This window comes from Sphaeramia orbicularis, chromosome 4, assembly GCF_902148855.1.
Source record: "Sphaeramia orbicularis chromosome 4, fSphaOr1.1, whole genome shotgun sequence".
Classification (NCBI taxonomy): Eukaryota; Metazoa; Chordata; class Actinopteri; order Kurtiformes; family Apogonidae; genus Sphaeramia; species Sphaeramia orbicularis.
The window spans coordinates 3,589,924-3,609,459 of NC_043960.1; the positions used below are offsets into that span (position 1 = coordinate 3,589,924).

The 19,536-nt window shown below is 37.2% G+C and overlaps 1 protein-coding gene across 1 annotated transcript; it reads right to left on the reverse strand.

Moving 5' to 3' along the window:
• Positions 1 to 395: 395 nt before the first annotated feature.
• LOC115417483 (prostaglandin E2 receptor EP4 subtype-like) lies at positions 396 to 6,206 on the reverse strand. The gene is made up of 2 exons (XM_030131425.1): positions 5,053 to 6,206; positions 396 to 944 (listed from the first exon to the last, which is right to left on the reverse strand). Exons 1-2 carry the CDS (start codon positions 6,157 to 6,159, stop codon positions 612 to 614), a joined length of 1,440 nt encoding a protein of 479 aa, XP_029987285.1. The 5' UTR covers positions 6,160 to 6,206; the 3' UTR covers positions 396 to 611.
• Between the last annotated feature and the right edge of the window lie 13,330 nt (positions 6,207 to 19,536).

Genomic DNA, 19,536 nt, shown 5'->3' on the forward strand with positions numbered 1-19,536 from the left:
TGTATTCCAAAATTACTAATATCTCCCAAAACATTATTCCTATCAACTTGCTGAGATATTTAATGTGGAGATGGGACTATTCCTCAACTGTCAGTACCAAACTGGTCTGTTACAAACGTCTCAATTTCTCAGAACTGCGCAGATACACACACACACACACACACACACACACACACACACACACACACACACACACACACACACACACACTCAGACCCACTGGGACCTTCCAGTATCATAATACAGATTGTACTGGTCTGATCCAGTTCAGATCATATTACTCTGTATGTGGCCCCTGAACTAAAATGATTTTAACATCCTTGTCTGTTAATATCTGTAAATGTTTTCAGTTTTGTATTTCACATTTTCATCCCATAGGCTGGATGGGACCCTTTAGCGGGCTGCTTTTGGACCGCAGGCCTTATGTTTGACACCCCTGCTTTAGGGGCATCTACCCTTTCATCAGTCGTCTGTCTGCAGGTCACAACAGTCTTTTCCTGTGTTTAACAAATAATCCTGGAGCGCTGAGGGTCCTCTCCACCTGAAGACCCCTCACAGACGTCTCTGGATCAGAATGATGAATCCACCCTCTGGGTCCTGAGTCCCCGTGTTTACGTCTGCTGGAGGTTCTCTGCGTCATACGAGGTGAATTTGACGGTGGTGGGCAGTTGGGTGATGACATTGGCGCTGCACATGAGCTGTGTGATCACATGACTGTCCCTCATGATGTCTGGGTAGAACAGGTTCCTCTCTGGGGAGGGGTGGGAGGCACTGCGAGCGCTGCTGCCCCTCCTGGACAAAGTCCTCAAACGGCGGAACAGAGACCGTCTGAGGAGGATGTAGATCCAGGGGTCCAGGATGGGGTTCACTGAAGCGATCAGGATGGCGGCGCGGTCGGCATCGGGGTCAGTTTTAGGCACGTAGTGGTTGGCAAACACACGGACCTGGGAGAGGAAAACAGAATCATATCATTAAATTCATAATAAATGGACAAAATGAATAAAAACTGAGCAAAATTGACATGAAAATGAACAAAAAATAAATGTAATAAAGAAAAGAACAAAAAATGTTTCATTTAATTTTATTCATTCATTCCAATCTAAATGATTGGAAAGGAGCAGGATGAAGAAAACTTCTAATACCTGCCCCTTTCTTGAAACATCTGCTTACATCAGAGAAGTTGCCATCACAGTTATTACAGTAAACAGTTTACCTGATAGTCAATGCAAATAAAACAAATCCAGCATCCATAAGTTAAATCATTTCATTGCATGCTTTTATAAAGCTTCTCTATTCTTTCCTTATACAACCTCTGAAACTGAAAAATATTTGTACAGCTCTTCTCTTCCACTGCCAAAAATGATTCACAAAATGAATAAAAACTGAGCAAAATGGACATGAAAATGAACAAAAAATAAACACAATGGGAAAAAAAGAACAAAATGATTAACAAAATGAATAAAAATAGAAAAAATGACAGACAGATAGATAGATAGATAGATAGATAGATAGATAGATAGATAGATAGATAGATAGATAGATAGATAGATAGATAGATAGATAGATAGATAGATAGATAGATAGATAGATAGATAGATAGATGTTACAGACACTTGTTTTTGTGTTCATTTAATGACATTTCTTGTTGAAAAAGTCACTTTTTCTTCAATAACCTTTGAATTCTCAACTTTCGTATACATCTGCATGATCAGTGAGTTAAATATAGAATACATAATTTTCACAGAAAAATGCCAAATGCAGAGTAGAATATTTAACTAATGATGATAAATCACCTAAAAATAATTTCATTTGGAAGTTGCCACAAAACTAGTTCTAGGTCTTTAAGGGTTAAAAATCACCTTTTGAGTGTGTTGTTCCTCACATATCAGCTAAGAAAGTAATGAAGTCATTGCATTATTCTTCTGTCTTACTCTAAGTACTGGCTCAGTAAAATGCATCTAAAACCCTATTTGTGGGAAAGGCAGCTTCAAACAGCTACTTTTTCAGGAAAAACAGGAGCAACTATCAGTTCACTATGTAGCCTAACAGAACCCAAAATTATTGTGTAATTATACTTTATTTGCAAAAAGCTACCGTCTTATTGTAAAGTTGGTTACTTTACCTAAGAGTTGATGATTTGCAACTCTTTTTTTTTTTTTTTTGCTGCAAAATCAAAAAACAGGCCCATAAGTTGAGGACAGTTGTGTAAGGCAAGGCAAGGCAAGTTTATTTGTATAGCACATTTCAGCAACAAGGCAATTCAAGGTGCTTCACACAGGACATTGAAATAAAAGAAACAAAAAGAAACACATTTAAAACATTATAAAAGAAACATATAAAAGGTGATTAAAAACAGTGAGTAAGAAAACAACACATAAAATCAAAATAAAATAAAATAAAATAAAAATAAAAATAAAAACACACACATATTAAAGTAAGAGTTGCAGTGCAGAGTTTCAAAGAGAATATAAAATTTAAAAAGTCAAAAGCCTTTTAGTCAGAGGCAGCAGTGAACAGGTGAGTCTTTAACCTGGACTTAAAAGAACTCAGACTCTCAGCAGACCTGATATTTTCTGGTAGTTTGTTCCAGATATACGGAGCATAGAAACTGAACGCTGATTCTCCATGTTTAGTTCTGACTTTGGGAACACAGAGCAGACCTGCACCAGACCACCTGAGTGGTCTGGATGGTTCATACTGGACTAGAAGGTCTCTGATGTATTTTGGGCCTAAACCATTCAGTGCTTTATATACTAGTAAGAGAATTTTGAAGTCTATTCTCTGAGAGACAGGGAGCCAGTGTAGAGACCTGAGAACTGGGCTGATGTGGTCCACTCTCTTGGTCTTAGTGAGGACTCGAGCAGCAGCATTCTGGATCAGTTGCAGTCGTCGAATAGACTTTTTAGGCAGACCACAGAAGATACTGTTACAGTAGTCAACTCGACTAAAGATAAATGCATGGACAAGTTTTTCAAGGTCTTGCTGCGACATCAGTCCTTTAATCCTAGAAATGTTCTTGAGGTGATAGTAGCTGACTTTGTAATTGTTTGTATGTGGTTTTTAAAATTCAGGTCTGAATCCATGACAACACCCAAATTCCTGGCCTGGTCTGAAGTTTTTAACTGAAGTGACTGGAGCTGCATGCTGATTTTAAGACGTTCCTCCTTGGGTCCAAAAATGACTACCTCAGTTTTGTGTAAGTCAGTGCAAAATGCAGGGGACAATGTAATAGCCTAAATGTTGTTAATGTCTTAGGAAAGGTTAAATGTAGAGAAATATTAATCTGGAAGTCTTGAAGGTTGACCCCAGACCTCATATCATAAAGACACTTCCAGAGTAGAAGTACTGCCCTGTCTGTGCACACCTCTGTGGGCTTGGTTAGGTCTAAGAGACTTCAGAAACATTTACTCCACTTCATTTATTTGACTTGTACTTTCTCTCCATGTACAGATTTTGCTTTAAAAATGTAGAAAATCAGATATTGCCTCCAGGATACTTTAAAGCACAGGTGTCAAACATGTGTCCCGGGGGCCAAATCCGGCCCGCCAAAGGGTCCAGTCCGGCCCTGGGGATGAATTTGTGAAATGCAAAAATCACACTAAGATATTAACAATGCTTTTAGTTCAGGTTCCACATTCAGACCAGTTCAATCTGCAGTGGATCAAACCAGTCATACCACCACATACAACCACTCATAATAACATAGAAATAATGACAACTCCAAATGTTTCTCTTTGTAAATGTAAATATTTTCATGTATCTACACTAAAACAAAGGATAATTTTGCAAAAAATGTGAAGAACCTGAAATGTTTTAGGAGAAGTACGTACAATTTTAACAATATTCCACTTGTTACTAAATGTTTTGTGTGTTTGTATATTCACTGTGACCTCTAAGTTCTAATGTACATGTGGAAATGATAAACTGAGGCAGAATATTGTTAAAATTACATTATTTTTTCAGTTTGTTCATCTTATTCACAGCTTTTGAAAGGATAGTTTGTAGATGTAAACCTTTTCATAATGTAACTGTACTTTTTTTACTCTAAAACATGGAGAAAACTTTGGAGTTGACATTATTTATATATTATTATGTTATTATTTTACTAGTTCGGTCCACTTCAGATCAAATTTAGCTGAATGTGGAACTGAACTAAAAGGAGTTTGACAGCCCTGCTTTAAAGGAAGTTCACACAGGCAGAATCTACACATTTACAAATAAAAACCACACTCAAAAACAGAGGTACCAGCTTGTACTTAAAAGGCTACAAATGCTTGTCTCTGGGGGGGTGCTTTTTTGAGAGACATTCCTGTACCCTTTGGAAATGGTCCATTTTTGTACCTTAAGTACTTTACATAGAAAGAAAACTCTCCTATAGTTGATAATGCCATGATGTTTAAAGTTTGAACCGATGGCCTAATTGAGAAAAAAAAAAACAAAAAACAGTATAGGCAAGCTATGACATCAAGACATGGAGGTGTGAATGAAAACTGGATCAAACAGAGATTATGGCAATAATCAGAGGTTCTAATAAGATAAATACATTATTAGGCTATTATCATTGAGCTAATTGGGCTATTAAATTAAAACAAATTATTATTAAATATAATATAGAATAATTACAGTATGATGATTTATAATAAATAATGCACTCAGCCTAATGTTTGAACTCTAATTAGTCCTACTGTTCAGTCCTAGCCTAAAGCCTGTTCTCATGGTCTACACAGTTTTTAATGCTGCAGGGTTCCTTATAGAACACATTTGTACTTTACAGAACTTTGGAGCCTTTTTCATAGTCTAAAGGTGACGTTCTGGCCTCCTAAAGACCAATATTGTACTTTTGAGAGAACATTCTTAAAAATGTCCTTACAGGTGCATAAATGTTCTGATGTCACACCTCTGTTTTTGAGAGTGCACAGTTTGACTTGGCGGAGGTACAGATTTTTACATCAGTGTGTGGAATGCTTCAGCAGGTATTATTCAGATTTGCTTTATTTCCTAAATGGCCTGTACTTCCGTATCACAGCTGTCAGTCCGGGGTTTTGGACTCACCACCAGCGGAGCCGAACAGGCCAGAACCACGGCTGACGTCATCACCAGCACCGCGATCATCTGCGTCTCCGCGGCGGAGGACAGGGCTCTCCACCGCTCCCGGACGCTGGCTCTGGTCGCCGGCCTCTGCGCGGTCCTCTGGCGCATGAGCAGCAGCGCGCCGCACACCGCCAGGTTCAGCAGGATGGTCCCCAGGATGAGCGCCAGGCTCACGGCCCCGTACAGGACCGAGTAGGCGGCCCCCCAGGAGATGAAGCACCAGGTCTGGGACTTCTGCAGCTCGCTCTGCGCCATGCCCATCATCGGGAGACAACAGAAGAAGATGTGACTGATGTAGATGACCAAGAGGAACCTGTGCGCGAAGCGGCGGTCCACCCCCCAGCTCTGGTAGGTGTAGGGGCAGCAGATGGCCCAGTAGCGCTCCGCAGCCATGGCGCAGATGATGCTGAGTCCGGTTAGACTGAAAAAGAGCAACACGAAGGACATGAACTCGCACAGGTGCCTGTCCGTCAGCACATCCTGGTCCAGGTAGTTGGCGATGGTGATCGGACTCGCCAAACAGGTGCCCAGCAGGTCCGTCACCGCCAGCCCGCACACCAGGGTGTAGAACGCGGACGATTTCTGCCGGTGCCGCGACACCGACAGAACTATTATGGCTATTAAATTTCCAATGGCGCCTCCAGCGAACATAAAAATGGGTAAAGTGATGGCTGAGTTGACAGGCTGGGCTGTGGAGCGTTGAACCACAGTCTCATTTATGTGCGCTGGGTCGTGCGTAAAGTTCGGGTTTTCCATGGTCGCGTACATCCACGCGCTGCTGTTGGTGAGTGATGGCTCCTTCTGTCTGCCGCTCATTTGGGACTGGACTTCCTCGTTTATTCCCATAAGTAAAAGATAAGGGGTGAGCTCGGGAACCTTCTCTGGCAGTCTCATCCTCTGCTTTCCAAGAATCCACATGCGGTTCACCACCGGGGCCGTTACGCACAGATGGGAGCAGCGAGGCGTGTCTGGCTTTAATATACTGAGCCTGGCGGGATGGATGGGATGGATGCGATAAACAAACAGGAAAAAAAGGGGCTCTTTTTTTCTTTTTGGTTTCCGCTCCATGTCTCGACTTACAATGGCGTCATCACGGTGCTGCGTAATTTTGGAGACAGTTTCTGTCAGAAGGTCATCTGGACTTACTGGCGGTCAGTGAGTAAGAGTAAGTAGTAGGAAAAGGCTTGAACACGAGGTTTACAATAAATTTGGGAGGTGTTGGGCCGAATTCTACTCCCTGCTGAAAACTGCCCCCCCTTCATAAATCAGCCATGAAGAGGACCATGTGCACTAAACTCACCCTGCCACGACTGTTTCTCCTTTCTGACTGCAGGGTCTGAAATTAACTGTGAATTATTCAACCTCTGAACACCATCATAGCTGTGTAGTGATTAAGTCAGTGTTTTTCAACCTTGGGGTCGGGACCCCACATGGGGTCGCCTGAAATTTAAATGGGGTCGCTTGAAATTTCTAGTAACTGATAAAAATAAGAATAAAAACTTACTAATAAAAAAAAAATATGGTGAGTTGACAGAGACAATCCCAAACATAAAAGACATGACAAACTGTGAAACTGCACCACTGTGGTTCTGTTTATCTGTCAAATGTTCACTGTGGTCAGTTTCAGATGCTGCAGCTCTTTCATAATTCATAGTTTCAGTTCTTGTTTGTTCAGTATTAATTGTCCTCCTTGTAAATCACAGCTGGACTGACTGGACATATTCTGACCAAGGAAAATAAAATTCAATCTTTGTGCAGTAATCTACACCTGGATTTACTGCCTCTGACCATAATAATATACATTATATAGACTAAATGTCGTCTAAAATTAATGGTTTTTTTTGCAACATAGTATAGCAAACATGATCAAAAACTAATTAATTTTAGCAAAAAAGAAAAAAAAAGTCTCTGTTTTGAATGTCTGCGGTCACCAGAAATGTGTGATGTTAAAATGGGGTCAGGAGCCAAAAAAGGTTGGAACCACTGAATTAAGTAATGAATAATATTGTAAGATATTGCAGTTATGTTTTTTTTTTTCTAATCTGGTTAATATTAAAGAATGTGCAAACTGTAAGGTATATAAAACTTTCTAAAGTTAAAACTTGGATACACAACACACAAAATATACAACAATAAAAACAGATACTGCTGAAAACTACATCACCAGCGGCTGTGGATGCAGTTTTCGGCAGGGAGCAGAATTTGGCACCAGATGTTGCCAAAAACTGCCTCCCCCATTACAATAAGCTTGTGAAGCTACAGGAGTGAAATGACTTCAGCAGCTCACATTTGGAGTTGTTCTGGTGTGACAGGGTGAACTTGGTGCACTTTGGCCTTTTCATGGCTGATTTAGGAAGGGGGAGCATTTTTCAGCAGGGAGTAGAATTCAGCACAACAGGTGGAACTTCACCTTCAGTAATCAGTAAATAGAGATGGAATATAGTATACTTCAAATTAATGAATAAATGGAACGTTTTTTCTGAATAACAATGACAACAAACTTCCATCATCCTGTCGAAATCTTGCAATTTTGTGCATAAAATCACATCTTGTGTTGATATTGCTTGTTTTTGTTTTTCTTTCTTTCTTTAAGCTGATGAAAAAAGTGAATTTCTTGATAAAGTCCATCTGTGTATCTGTAAAGTAGGAATAATGTATCATAAATTGAACAATAATAGAACAGTATATGAACTAAAATGGCTTTTGTGATGTGGTTTGTGAGTTTAATGTCATTTTGATCTATTTTGTTTTCCATCAGGAGATTAATATAAGTTTGTAATCTAATCTAAAGCATTAAGAATTATCAGCAGAAAGCTAAATTTCCTACTTAGAGCTAATGATGGATCTAATTTGCTTCAGAAACATAAATTGGAGCAGACAGCAATTTATTTGGAAGTACAAAACATTTTCTAAATAGGGGAGAAAACTTTCTATAGGTGTGGTCTGACTCCATCAATATTTTTTCCCCAACACTGTGATTTTAAATGATCTAATTCTGAGGCTCAGAGGCTGCAGCAGGTAGTTCTCACACTTTAACCACACCCTGAACCCCCGTGTGTTGAACATATTCCAAGCAGTAGAATCTACAAGGTGGGCAAGAATGTTATTTTAGATTTTAAAAGTCAAACTGAATGATTTTGCTGAATTTTCCAACATGATGTCCAAATGAGTTCAGGTCAAAGGTCATGTTTGGTCATCATATGGAGCTGGATACACATTAAAGGGCACTGTTTAAGTATTATATGTTTGAATGATATAGAAGTGGATCAAATTGCATAAGAGCTTTGATGTGATGTGAAGGTGATGATCTGGAGGTTTAGATAGTCGTAGAATATCAATATATGGCATCATGAGATAGATCCTCCTTGGAATCAAAAATGGAACTATTTCTGAGTAAGTCTATGAAAGTGGGCCAGGTAGGGACGGAAAGGAGACAAACCCTTTAACATCTGTCCAGGGACTGCAAATGAAAAATAGTCATTAGTTCAGTGGTTTCCAACCTTTTTTGGCTCGTGACCCCATTTTAACATCACAAGTTTCTGGCGACCCCATCAGTATTACTAGAAGAAAAGGTTAAGTGTTACCAATGATGGGATTTTATGTGGATAAGTGCTATGAATATTAGTGCAACGCTGGAAAAAATCCAAATCTGTCCAAGTGTATTTTTCTCATTTCTAGTCCAAATATCTCATCACACTTAAAATAAGACATAATCACCTAAAGAGGAACTTTTCAGTGAGATATACGAACTGATTTATAGACAATAGATCTGGAAAATCTTATTTCAAGAAATCTGACCAAGATAATTTTCACTTGTTCCATTGGCAGATTTCTTTGTGTGAATTAAGCAAAAAAAAAAAAAAAAAAAAAAAAAATCTTGAATTAAGCAAAAAAAAAAAAAAAAAAATCTGCCAGTGGAACAAGTGAAAATTATCTTGGTCAGATTTCTTGAAATAAGATTTTCCAGCTCTATTGTCTATAAATAAGTTCTTATATCGCACTGAAAAGTTACTCTTATGTGATTCTGTCTTATTTTAAGTGTGATGAGATATTTGGACTAGAAATGAGAAAAATACACTTAATAAAATTTAGATTTTTGTAGTGAACGTGTCCATATTTGTTAAAATTTTTTAGTCAGGAACAAAATGGCCAACAGAACAGAATAATACTCTAGTTTGTTTGTCCCATCCATTCAAAATGGAGACTTTTTTTTTTTTTTTTGCTAAAATTAATTTGTTTTTGATCATGTAATAGTTTGCTATACTATGTTGCAAATAAACATTAATTTTAGATGACATTTAGTCTATATAATGTCTATTATTCTGGACAGAGGCAGTAAATCCAGGTGTAGATTACTGCACAAAGTGAGATTTTTTTTTTCCTTGGTCAGAATATATCCAGTCAGTCCAGCTGTGATTTACAAGGCTGACAATTAATACTGAACAAACAAGAACTGAAACTATGAATTATGAAAGAGCTGCAGCACCTGAAACTGACCACAATGAACATTTGACACAGAAACAGAACCACAGTGCTGCAGTTTCACACTCAGTTTGTCATGTCTGTTATGGATTGGGATTGTTTCTCTCACCTCACCATAAATTTTTTATTAGTAAGTTTTATTTATTTATTTTTTTTTAATTTTGATCACTTACTAGAAATTTCAGGCGACCCCATATGAGGTTCCAACCCCAAGGTTGGAAAACACTGCGTTTGGCTAACTGGTGCATTTACAGCAATGTGAATTAATGCACAATGTCCCTGTTAAATAAACTAATAAAATAAATCATAAAGCAGAAGAGCAGAACATCATAGTCAGGGGTGTTGTTGTGGATGGTGTTTTCCTGGTTCAGAAAGTCCACCCTGATGCCTGTAAATGGTCGTGAGAAACCACAGGGCTCTGATGGACAGCGAGAACACGGGGACGTCAGTGCACTTATGTTCTCCGAGTCTGTAGCCGTCGCACATTCATTACAGCCTGACTTGTGTTTACAGTGACGAGCAGCAGCGAGGGTCTCTGTCTGCAGCCGACCTTAAAAGACAAAACACAACACCTCACCCAGAGCTGCTCATCTCTGCTGCAGCTTTTTAATACAACAAACCACTTAAGCGATGCCAAGGCCTGGAAACTCCAACATATCATCGGGTTTGCAATGAATCATGGGACGCACATGCTGTCCTTGTCTGGTTTACGATCATCTTAAACACTGTAGAGGTAATTCGTTTATCGCAAACACACTTAAACTGTATTATCCCTGTCTGCATTGGGCATAGGCTGTAAAAATAACCAAGAATGACTAAGTGGACACCCCTAAAAGGTTCTTATGAAGATACGTTTCTGTCTGTAAACCTATCTTTAGTCTCATCTTAACACATGAGTCACTGCAAACACACAGATTATACTACGTCCATTATCTTTAAAACAATGAATGGTTTACATTTCTGTTTAATTGGATTACAGCATCATTACGATAACTTCCTGTAAAAGGTGCGTCAGCCATGTTTCCACTTTGGTGATGTCATCTTGGTCCAAAACAATGAAAATGTACATTCAAAGATCACAACAGTTATTTCTGTTTCTTTCTTTTTTAAATCTTCATTTAACCAGGAAACAGCATTTTATTCAATAATGTTATGTCTATGGAGGCAGTAGCAAAGTCAGCATTTAGACAGTTACAGCTGAGGTTCAGATCTGTAGTTCCAAAACGAAGCAAATACGAAATATGTTAAAGTTCTAATACCACTGATGGCCACTAGGTGCTGCTTCAAAAATTGACCTCTATACACTAAATATAAAGTACTAAGTAGTTGTTGTTTTTCCAAAAGTAAACCAAAATTGAACAAAATAAACCACAAAATTATCAAAATCATCAACAAAACAGTCAACAACTGAACCAAAAAATTAACAAAAGTGCAGAAATAGTCAATAAAATGAAAAATATGAACAAAATCATCATTAAAAAATAAACAAAATGAGCAGAAATGGCCAAAGAAGACAAAAAATGAAGAAAATAACCAACAAAATAAACAAAAACTTGAAGTAAATAAACCCCAATATGACCAAAATGTACAAAATCATCAACAAAATAGACGACAAAATGAGCCAAAAATTAACAAAACTGAAGAAATAGTCAATAAAATTTTAAAAAATGAACAAAATTATCATGAAAATAAACACAATGAGCAGAAATAAACAAAACAGACAGAAAATGAAGAAAATGATTAACAAAATGAACAAAAACATGAAGAAAATAAATCATAATATGACCAAAGTGTAAAAAATCACTGACAAAACAATTGATAAAATCAACCAAAAATTAACAAAAGCAAAGAAATGATCAACAAAATGAAAAAAAAAAGAACAAAATCATCAATGAAACAGAAAACAAAATGAACAGTGTAAGTGAAGTGGTCCATGTTATAATTATGACCTCTGTGACCTTATGGGCTCAGGTGTGCTAAGCCCCTCCCTCTGAGTGTCTGACCACGCCCCCTGCACCTGAGTCTTATCTGGTGATCAGTGAAGTCTGTGTATCCTACTGCATTTTTTTTTACCTTGTCTTCCACCATCTGGACGTCAGGGTAAGATAAGTGTGACTTATTTTCATTTTAGTCTTCAGCAAAGACCCCATGATCACACCTGAGGGTTTTTTTTTCCTTTTCTTCAGGTCTTAACATTTAGTGGGTGGAACGAATGTTTTGGCATCAGAGCACCCAGAACTAAGGACCAAGGACTAAGGACGTATAACAAACAAATCCATGCCATGGTGAGTTCTCACTTGAGAAATTAAATAATAATTAACAGAATGAACAACGAATGAAGAAAATAAACCTTAAAATCATCAACATGAACAAAAATGACCAAAAACAAAGAAATAATTAAAAAAATGAACAAAATGACCATAAATAATATAGACAAAAACTAACAAAATGAAGAAAATAAACCATAAAATGATTGAAATGAACAAAAGTATCAACAAATAAACCAACAAAATGAACCGAAATAAACAAAACAGACAAAAAAATAATAAAATGATTAGCCAAATCAACAGAAAAATGAGGAAAATAAACCATAAAATGATGAAAAATGAACAGAATCAAGAACATTTGTTAAATGTTTTCATTTTTGTTAATTTTATTTTTTTCATTTTGTTGATTATTTCTTCACATTTGTCAGTTATGTAGTTTATTTTATTGATGATTTGTTCATTTTATGGATTATTTTCTCCATTTTTTTTCTCTCTTGTTGACTATTCCCTTCATTTTTGTCCGTTTTGCGGATTTTTTATTCATTGCGTTGATCATTTTGTCCTGTTTTTGTTCATTGTTCAGTTTGTGCTGCAGTCTTGTAGTTTCTTTTATTCAATAACGAAATCCAGTCGATAATTGCAGTCATCATTTGTGCTGTAGAACTCCAGATTGGGTTTTGACACTTTTTGAAGGGTTTGAGTCTTCTTTTATTTCATCAGTTACATAGGGACATTATTAAATTTCTGCTGGTTTTTTTTATGAGTTAGTTTTAAAATTACTTTGAAACTGTGGGTTTTTCTCTGTAATTGTTACATTTTACAAACCGATATGAGGTCTTATTCGTTAAACCTGTAAACTCTGGTGCATTAGATATGGAATAGATGAATGAGAACATGTGCAGAAGAAGCGTGGACCTCCTTGAACCCGTTCAACCTACAGCAGCGTTTGCAAATAAAACACACACATCATTTACTTGCGTTAAACAGTAGAGGGAGGGAACCTCTTTTATAAGTTCCATCTTTGGCAGCGGTCGCAGGTTTGTCACAAGAGAAGCAGGATATTCAGTTACAAGGATTGAAAACAGGTTTTAATAGGACGTTCCTTGTTAATATAATGCACCGAGGCTAAGGTTTCACAGCGGACGGGAAAGGAAAATAAAATTAAACTATACCTTTTCCTGGAAAAGTTTAGATGATCCCAGGAGTCCTTGCAAAATAAAGGAACAGAGGCCGGAAGAATCAAAAAGGGTGCCAGAGGAAAAGAGTGTAGCACAAACCAAAACAATGAACAGAAACAGGATAGAATGATAAAACTAATAAAATAGTCCACAAAATGAAAAAAAGAACAAAATATGCAACAAATTGGATCAAAATGAACTCAACAAAATGGACAAAATGAATGAAATGATCAACAGAATGGACAGAAATCACAAGATATTCAACAAAATGGACAAAAAAAAAAAGGATCAAAATGAGTAAATTCATCAAAAAAATCGACAAATCAACAAAATTTTACAAAGGGACAAATTAACAAAAATCAACGCAATCAACAAAAAGAACAATAAAAGGCCAAAAAATAAAATAAAATAAAATAAATAAAGTTATAAAATAAATATATTTGGTAAAATGAATCAAAAATTAACAAAAGTGAAGGCATAATCAAAAAATGAACAAAAATACATAACAAAAATGAACTGAAATGAAGAGAATAGTCAAGAAAATGAACCAAATGAATGAAATTATTAGCAAAATAGATGACAAAATGAATAAAAAATTAACAATAGTGAAGAAATAATCAAGTAAATGAAAAAATGAATAAAATCATCAACAAAATTAACAAGTAAAATGAAAAGAAACTCAATAATTCTTAAAATAGACAAAAGATGAAGAAAAAGTACATCAATAAAATTTTAAAAAATTAATGTTATAGAATTCCTTGTAACTTTTTGCCTGTTCATACTTAGTTAATTTGTAAAATAACTCAAGTTTCCTACATATTTTACATTTAATTCACAATTATTTGGTATTTGATGACAAAACAAACTACAGGAACTGTACGTACTGTTTCTACAGTTACATATGCTTTTATTTCTGTGCAGATGATGAATTTCTTTACAAATTCAAGATGTTAAAACTGAGAATGAGACGAAAGATTAATGAAGGTCAAACGGACTCGTGATGAGTAACTTTAACTCCTTCCATGTGAAAGTCTTGACACGAAACAAATTTACGGTTAAACGGTTATCGTACAGATCGTCCCCCAGGGTTTGAGTTCGTCATTAGTTTTACCGAGCATCAGACTCATTACTGACAGTGAATTCAGTCTGAATGGTCTGAATCCTGTGAGCTTCTGTGGAATTCTACTCAGCGGTCCCGGGGGGGGGGGGGGGGGGGGGTAGCAAACAAACATTCAACCAAAATGAGACTGTTCTTGATTCTGTGAAGGACGTTTTAATGTTTGTTTGTTTTTTAAACTTCTTCTTTATTGGAGACATAAACATTCAACATACAGTCATAAGACTTTTACAGACTCAAAAGACAATGAACTGAAGATCATCAGACTCATACCAACAGATTTACACACAGACAAAACAAAAACAAAACGAGACAAAACAAAAACTATTGGGTGTCTGCTGGGGGGGGGGGGGGGGGCTACTACTTGTTGTCGTGATACTGATTAATTAGGCACACCTGAGTTAATTAGTGTGTCCAATAATGAAAGACAGGAAATAAAGGAGCCACCTGAAGTTCAGGAAGTACTGGGGCTGTGCATAGAGCCCATTAGGTGGAGGGGAAGGGCTGAGGCGGAGGGCTGGATAAACCCCGAAATGGACATTTTCCAGGACCACACTACAAACAGAGGGGTAGGAGGAATTTCCCATAATTCTGTTCAAATCACACTGGTCTACAAGGAAAATGCTTCCAGAATAAAAGTAATGAAATTTTACCACATGAGTCACTGATAAAGAAAAATCCAGTCAAAAATGCTGGTTGGCTGAACTTTCCAAGATACAGCCTTGGGTCAAAATGTGAAACTCAAGAATTAACGACAGAATGGGTTTGACTCCAAAGGAATATTTGTCTCAGAGCTACAAGATCTACTTCAAAACATTGTCTGCACATTAGAATACATTCACTTTATTAGAATACATTCACTTTACAGGTTCTATTTAGTGGAAGATTTATAAAACTATTATATAAATGTACTTAAACCAGTATATATGTGTAGTAACACTTAATCATATACCTTGAAAACATCAGCAAACCGGCACTTTTGTCATTTATTTTCCAATTAATCTTATTAAAATTCGTAACATTTAGCACATTTAATGTCTGAAGCAAATCATTTCTAAAAAATTGTAGACCAGTGGTATTGGCAAGATGGACGTAAACGGGCCCAAAAAGTGCAGCAGTGTGATGAAAGAAACACAAATGTACGTATTTTCTTTGTGAACAACTTAATCATTTGATCAGCCGTTTGATGCTGTTTCAGTGTGTAATAGATCCCATTTCAGTGGTTTCTAAATCAGCAGAGGAGCGCCTTCAGTGACAGACTGCGCTCACTGAGCTGCTCCACCTCAGGATGTGCAGTCGTTTGTCTCTCACGAATAAGACTGTATGTCTTTAAGTGGGAGGGGAGGTGGGAGGAGTTTTTATGTGATAGGTTGAAAACACATCTTGTCTTTTAAGTCTACTTCTTTTTAATCTAATTTATTGACAGTATACTCTGCATTTATTTATTTATTGATTGTTGATGTGGTATGGGCGACACGGTGGTGCAGTGGTTAGCACTGGTGCCTCACAGCAAGAAGGTCCTGGGTTCCATTCCAACACCAGTCCATGGGGGTGGGACTTTTCTGTGTGGAGTTTGCATGTTCTCCCCGTGTCTGCGTGGGTTCTCTCCGGGTACTCTGGCTCCTCCCACCATCCAAACACATGCACTAATAGGTTAATTGGTTCATCTAAATTGCCCGTAGGTGTGAATGTGAGAGTGATTGTTTGTCTCTATATGTTCAGCCCTGCGATGAACTGGCAAAATGTCCAGGATGTAACCCGCCTTCGCCCGTAAGTAGCTGGGGTAGGCTCCAAGCGACCCCCATGACCCTAGTGAGAATAAAATGGGTTCAGATAACGAAAGAACGAATGAATGAATGAATGAATGAATGATGTGGTATGGCTGTGTTTGTGGAGTGGTGACCACAGTTTGTATTCTGAATTTCCCCTTGGGATTAGTAAAGTAAATCTATCTGTCGGTCAGTTGGTCGGTCAGTGATCGTTACAAAAAGATGCCCACAGCCCATGGAACAGAGACAGTTACAGCTGCTGACGGCATGGGGAATACTTTTAGAAACAAAGTTGTCGCATCTGTTTATAGCGGTATCGATGACTGCTGATGACGGAACAGGTCTGGAAGGGTTGGACCATTTCACTGGAGAATGGTTCAACCACTACCCCTTGCAACTCCATTTCAAGGGGTAGTTTCAAGTGCAAGGGGTAGGGCGAAGGGGTGAACTGGGACTGGGCCTTAAATTATAAGTTACATCCTCCATTCTATAGAGTTCCCATACGCGGTCTTTCCATGATTGGAATGTTGGAACATTTGGTGTCAACCAGCTGACAGTGATACCCTTAACTGCTGCTGCCAGGAGAATATGAAGTAGACATGTACAGGGTGGGGAAGCAAAATGTACAATATTTTGAGGCAGGGATTGAAAGACAGTGTATGACCAATTAGTTTATTGAAAGTCATGAGAATTTATTTGCCACAAGAAAATGTCCATAATAGAAAATGTTTTTATTCTATGTGTCCTCCTTCTTTCTCAGTAACTGCCTTCACACGCTTCCTGAAACTTGCGCAAGTGTTCCTCAAATATTCGGGTGACAACTTCTCCCATTCTTCTTTAATAGTATCTTCCAGACTTTCTGGTAATAGTTTTGCTCATAGTCATTCTCTTCTTTCCATTATAAACAGTCTTTATGGACACTCCAACTATTTTTGAAATCTCCTTTAGTGTGACGAGTGCATTCAGCAAATCACACACTCTTTGACGTTTGCTTTCCTGATTACTCATATGGGCAAAAGTTTCTGAAAAGGTATGGATAATAGTGTTAGGTATGATTATGACATCAGTATATGTTTGGGTTCAAAACAACTGACGTAGTGCCTGCTGAGAAAAAACAACTAAATGTTCATTGTAAATTTTGCTTCCCCACCTTGTATATAATCTCTACCATAACACTGCTCAACAACAAATTTATTGTTTCAGTTTTTTGAGCTGATTTAGGATCATTTTGGTGCTGAATCCAAAAATCACATTAATTTTGCTCAATCAGGTCAACTTTCTGAACTCTGCTACATATTGGCTTTTGAACATTTTTGCTTACATTTATGGGCATTTTCACATCATATGATACAAAATTCTTTCATATTTCTTGCAATAAACGAGTTCTGAAGATTTTACTTTTGCCAATTTATGATTAATGGTTTTTTTAATATTACAGGTGAATGAAATGGCTTCGACTAAAAGATCTGGCAAAAATAAGCCTGACATATTCTGCTACATCTGCAGTGAATACACCATTGTACCTCACAGGAATCAAGTGATCAAATGATTTTTTTTCTCTTAAAACCTATTTTGGGTGAGAACTATATAAAAAAATCAACTGATAAAGTCACAAAAATGTCATCAATTTTGTGAGAAGATCAAATTTTTCAAAATCAAATTAGCAAAAAAACCTGACCTGACTGAGAAAAACAGATGTCATTTTTGGATTTAGTGGTGCAAAATGGTCCTAGTTCAGTTGAAAAAACCTAGACAACTTGCAAAAAACATTTTTTTGTAACCCAGTGTAATCTCTACTGTTCTAGCAGGGTATGAAAGGGCTCCTTAGGTACTGTATGTGTATTCTGAATATGTCAAATAGTGTTGTTAATATGTCATCCCAGTATTTTTTAAGCTTATACTACATTACCAAGAGGTGTATAAAATTTATTCAGTCTCTCCACCCTCCCTCCAACGACTATGCCATATTTTCCTATTATATGTGGGGTCCTGAAATATTAAACCATCATTTTCCATCTGTGTTCCCTCCATCTATTAGAACAGGTCACTTTATGAGCTTCAGTGCAGATCTCTTCCCAAGTTTCTGGAGAAATGTCCTGATGGAATTCTATTTCCCATTCTGATTTCATATAAAAAGCGTCGTGTGTTTCCATATTCTGAAGGCTACTGTAAAAATCAGAAATAGTCTTTATCCCAAACACACCCTGTCGAACACCAATGAAGTAACGTTCTATTGCAGATGGTGAGAGAACTTTCTTGGTGTCCTGCTTATCAAGAACATGTCCATTTGTAAATATGTGAAGAAGTCTGTATTGTTGAGATCAAACTCCTCTTTTATCTGAGAAAATGACTTGATGTTATCTGACTGAGCTAACTGGTGGGCGTAGACAAGTGCATTTCTGGCCCAGTGTTTAAATCCTGAATCCAGTTGTAACGGTCTGAACTTTGGAATGTGTGTAAACTGGAGTCAAGGCAGATAAAGTGATAGGGTTTGAGTTTGTTTTTAGATTTACCGAACATCAGACTTTTTACTGACACAGCAAAACAACAAGAAAATGAGTTCTATCTGTTTGAATGATCTGAATCCTGTGAGTTTCTGTGGAATCCTACTCAGCAGTCCAGGTCTCGGGGGTGGGGGTTATGTACAACTAAACAAACTGACACTGTTCCTCTTTCTGTGAAGGACGTTTCAATGTTTCAAATTAACATGATTCAATAGATGGTATTCACTGACGTTACACATCAGGGGCACTGGGTCAGTCTCCACCATGTTCAGGATCAAATATATATATATTTTTTTTAATTTAACCTTTATTTAACCAGGAAAAAAGATCCCTTTTAGATTAAGAACATCTTTTCCAAGGGAGTCCTGGCCGAGAGGCAGCATGAAAAACAACAGACAATAATTTACAGGACAAACTATACAGGAAAAACTACAAGCAAGTGATTGAGTTACATTACATTTACGCATTTGGCAGACGCTTTTTTCCAAAGCGACTTACAAGGGAAAAACTAAAAGTGAAAGAAAAATACAAGAATAGATTAAAATCATAAAACAGCTGTACAATTCAAACAGTATCGTACAGAAGAATAAGTTATTCTCTAGCACTTTGAGTTTGGTTTTAAAAGCATTCAAGGAGATCTGTTCAGTCATTTTCCAGTCTTTTAACAACCCTAACCTTAACCCTTCCTGTATCTGCAGTTTAATAACAAGAAGTGTTGATTCTTATTCTCTGCAATGGAATGAGCATTTGTTCCCCTTCGTGCCATTCGCCCATACAGAGCTGGATCAAACATATGCTTTTTTTTTAACCTTTATTTAACCAGGAAAAAAGATTCCATTGAGATTTAGAACCTATTTTCCAAGGGGGTGGTGGCCAAGAGGCAGCATGAAAAACTACAAACAAGTCACTGAGTTACATTACATTTATGCATTTGGCAGACGCTTTTTTCCAAAGCGACTTACAGGGAAAAGCCAAAAATAAAAGAAAAATACAGGAATAGATTAAAAACATAAAACAGCTGTACAATTCAGTGTCGTACAGAAGAATAACTTATTCTCTAGCACTTTGAGTTTGGTTTTAAAAGCATTCAAGGAGATCAGTTCACTCAGTTTCCAGTCGTTTAGTAAC

Excerpts from the sequence above, each read along its gene's own strand:
- LOC115417483 (XM_030131425.1), bottom strand. The coding sequence starts at position 6,159 with ATGGAGCGGAAACCAAAAAGAAAAAAAGAGCCCCTTTTTTTCCTGTTT. Across the intron at positions 945-5,052 it reads CCTGTTCGGCTCCGCTGGTG|GTCCGTGTGTTTGCCAACCA; the intron begins GTGAGTCCAAAA and ends TTCCTCTCCCAG.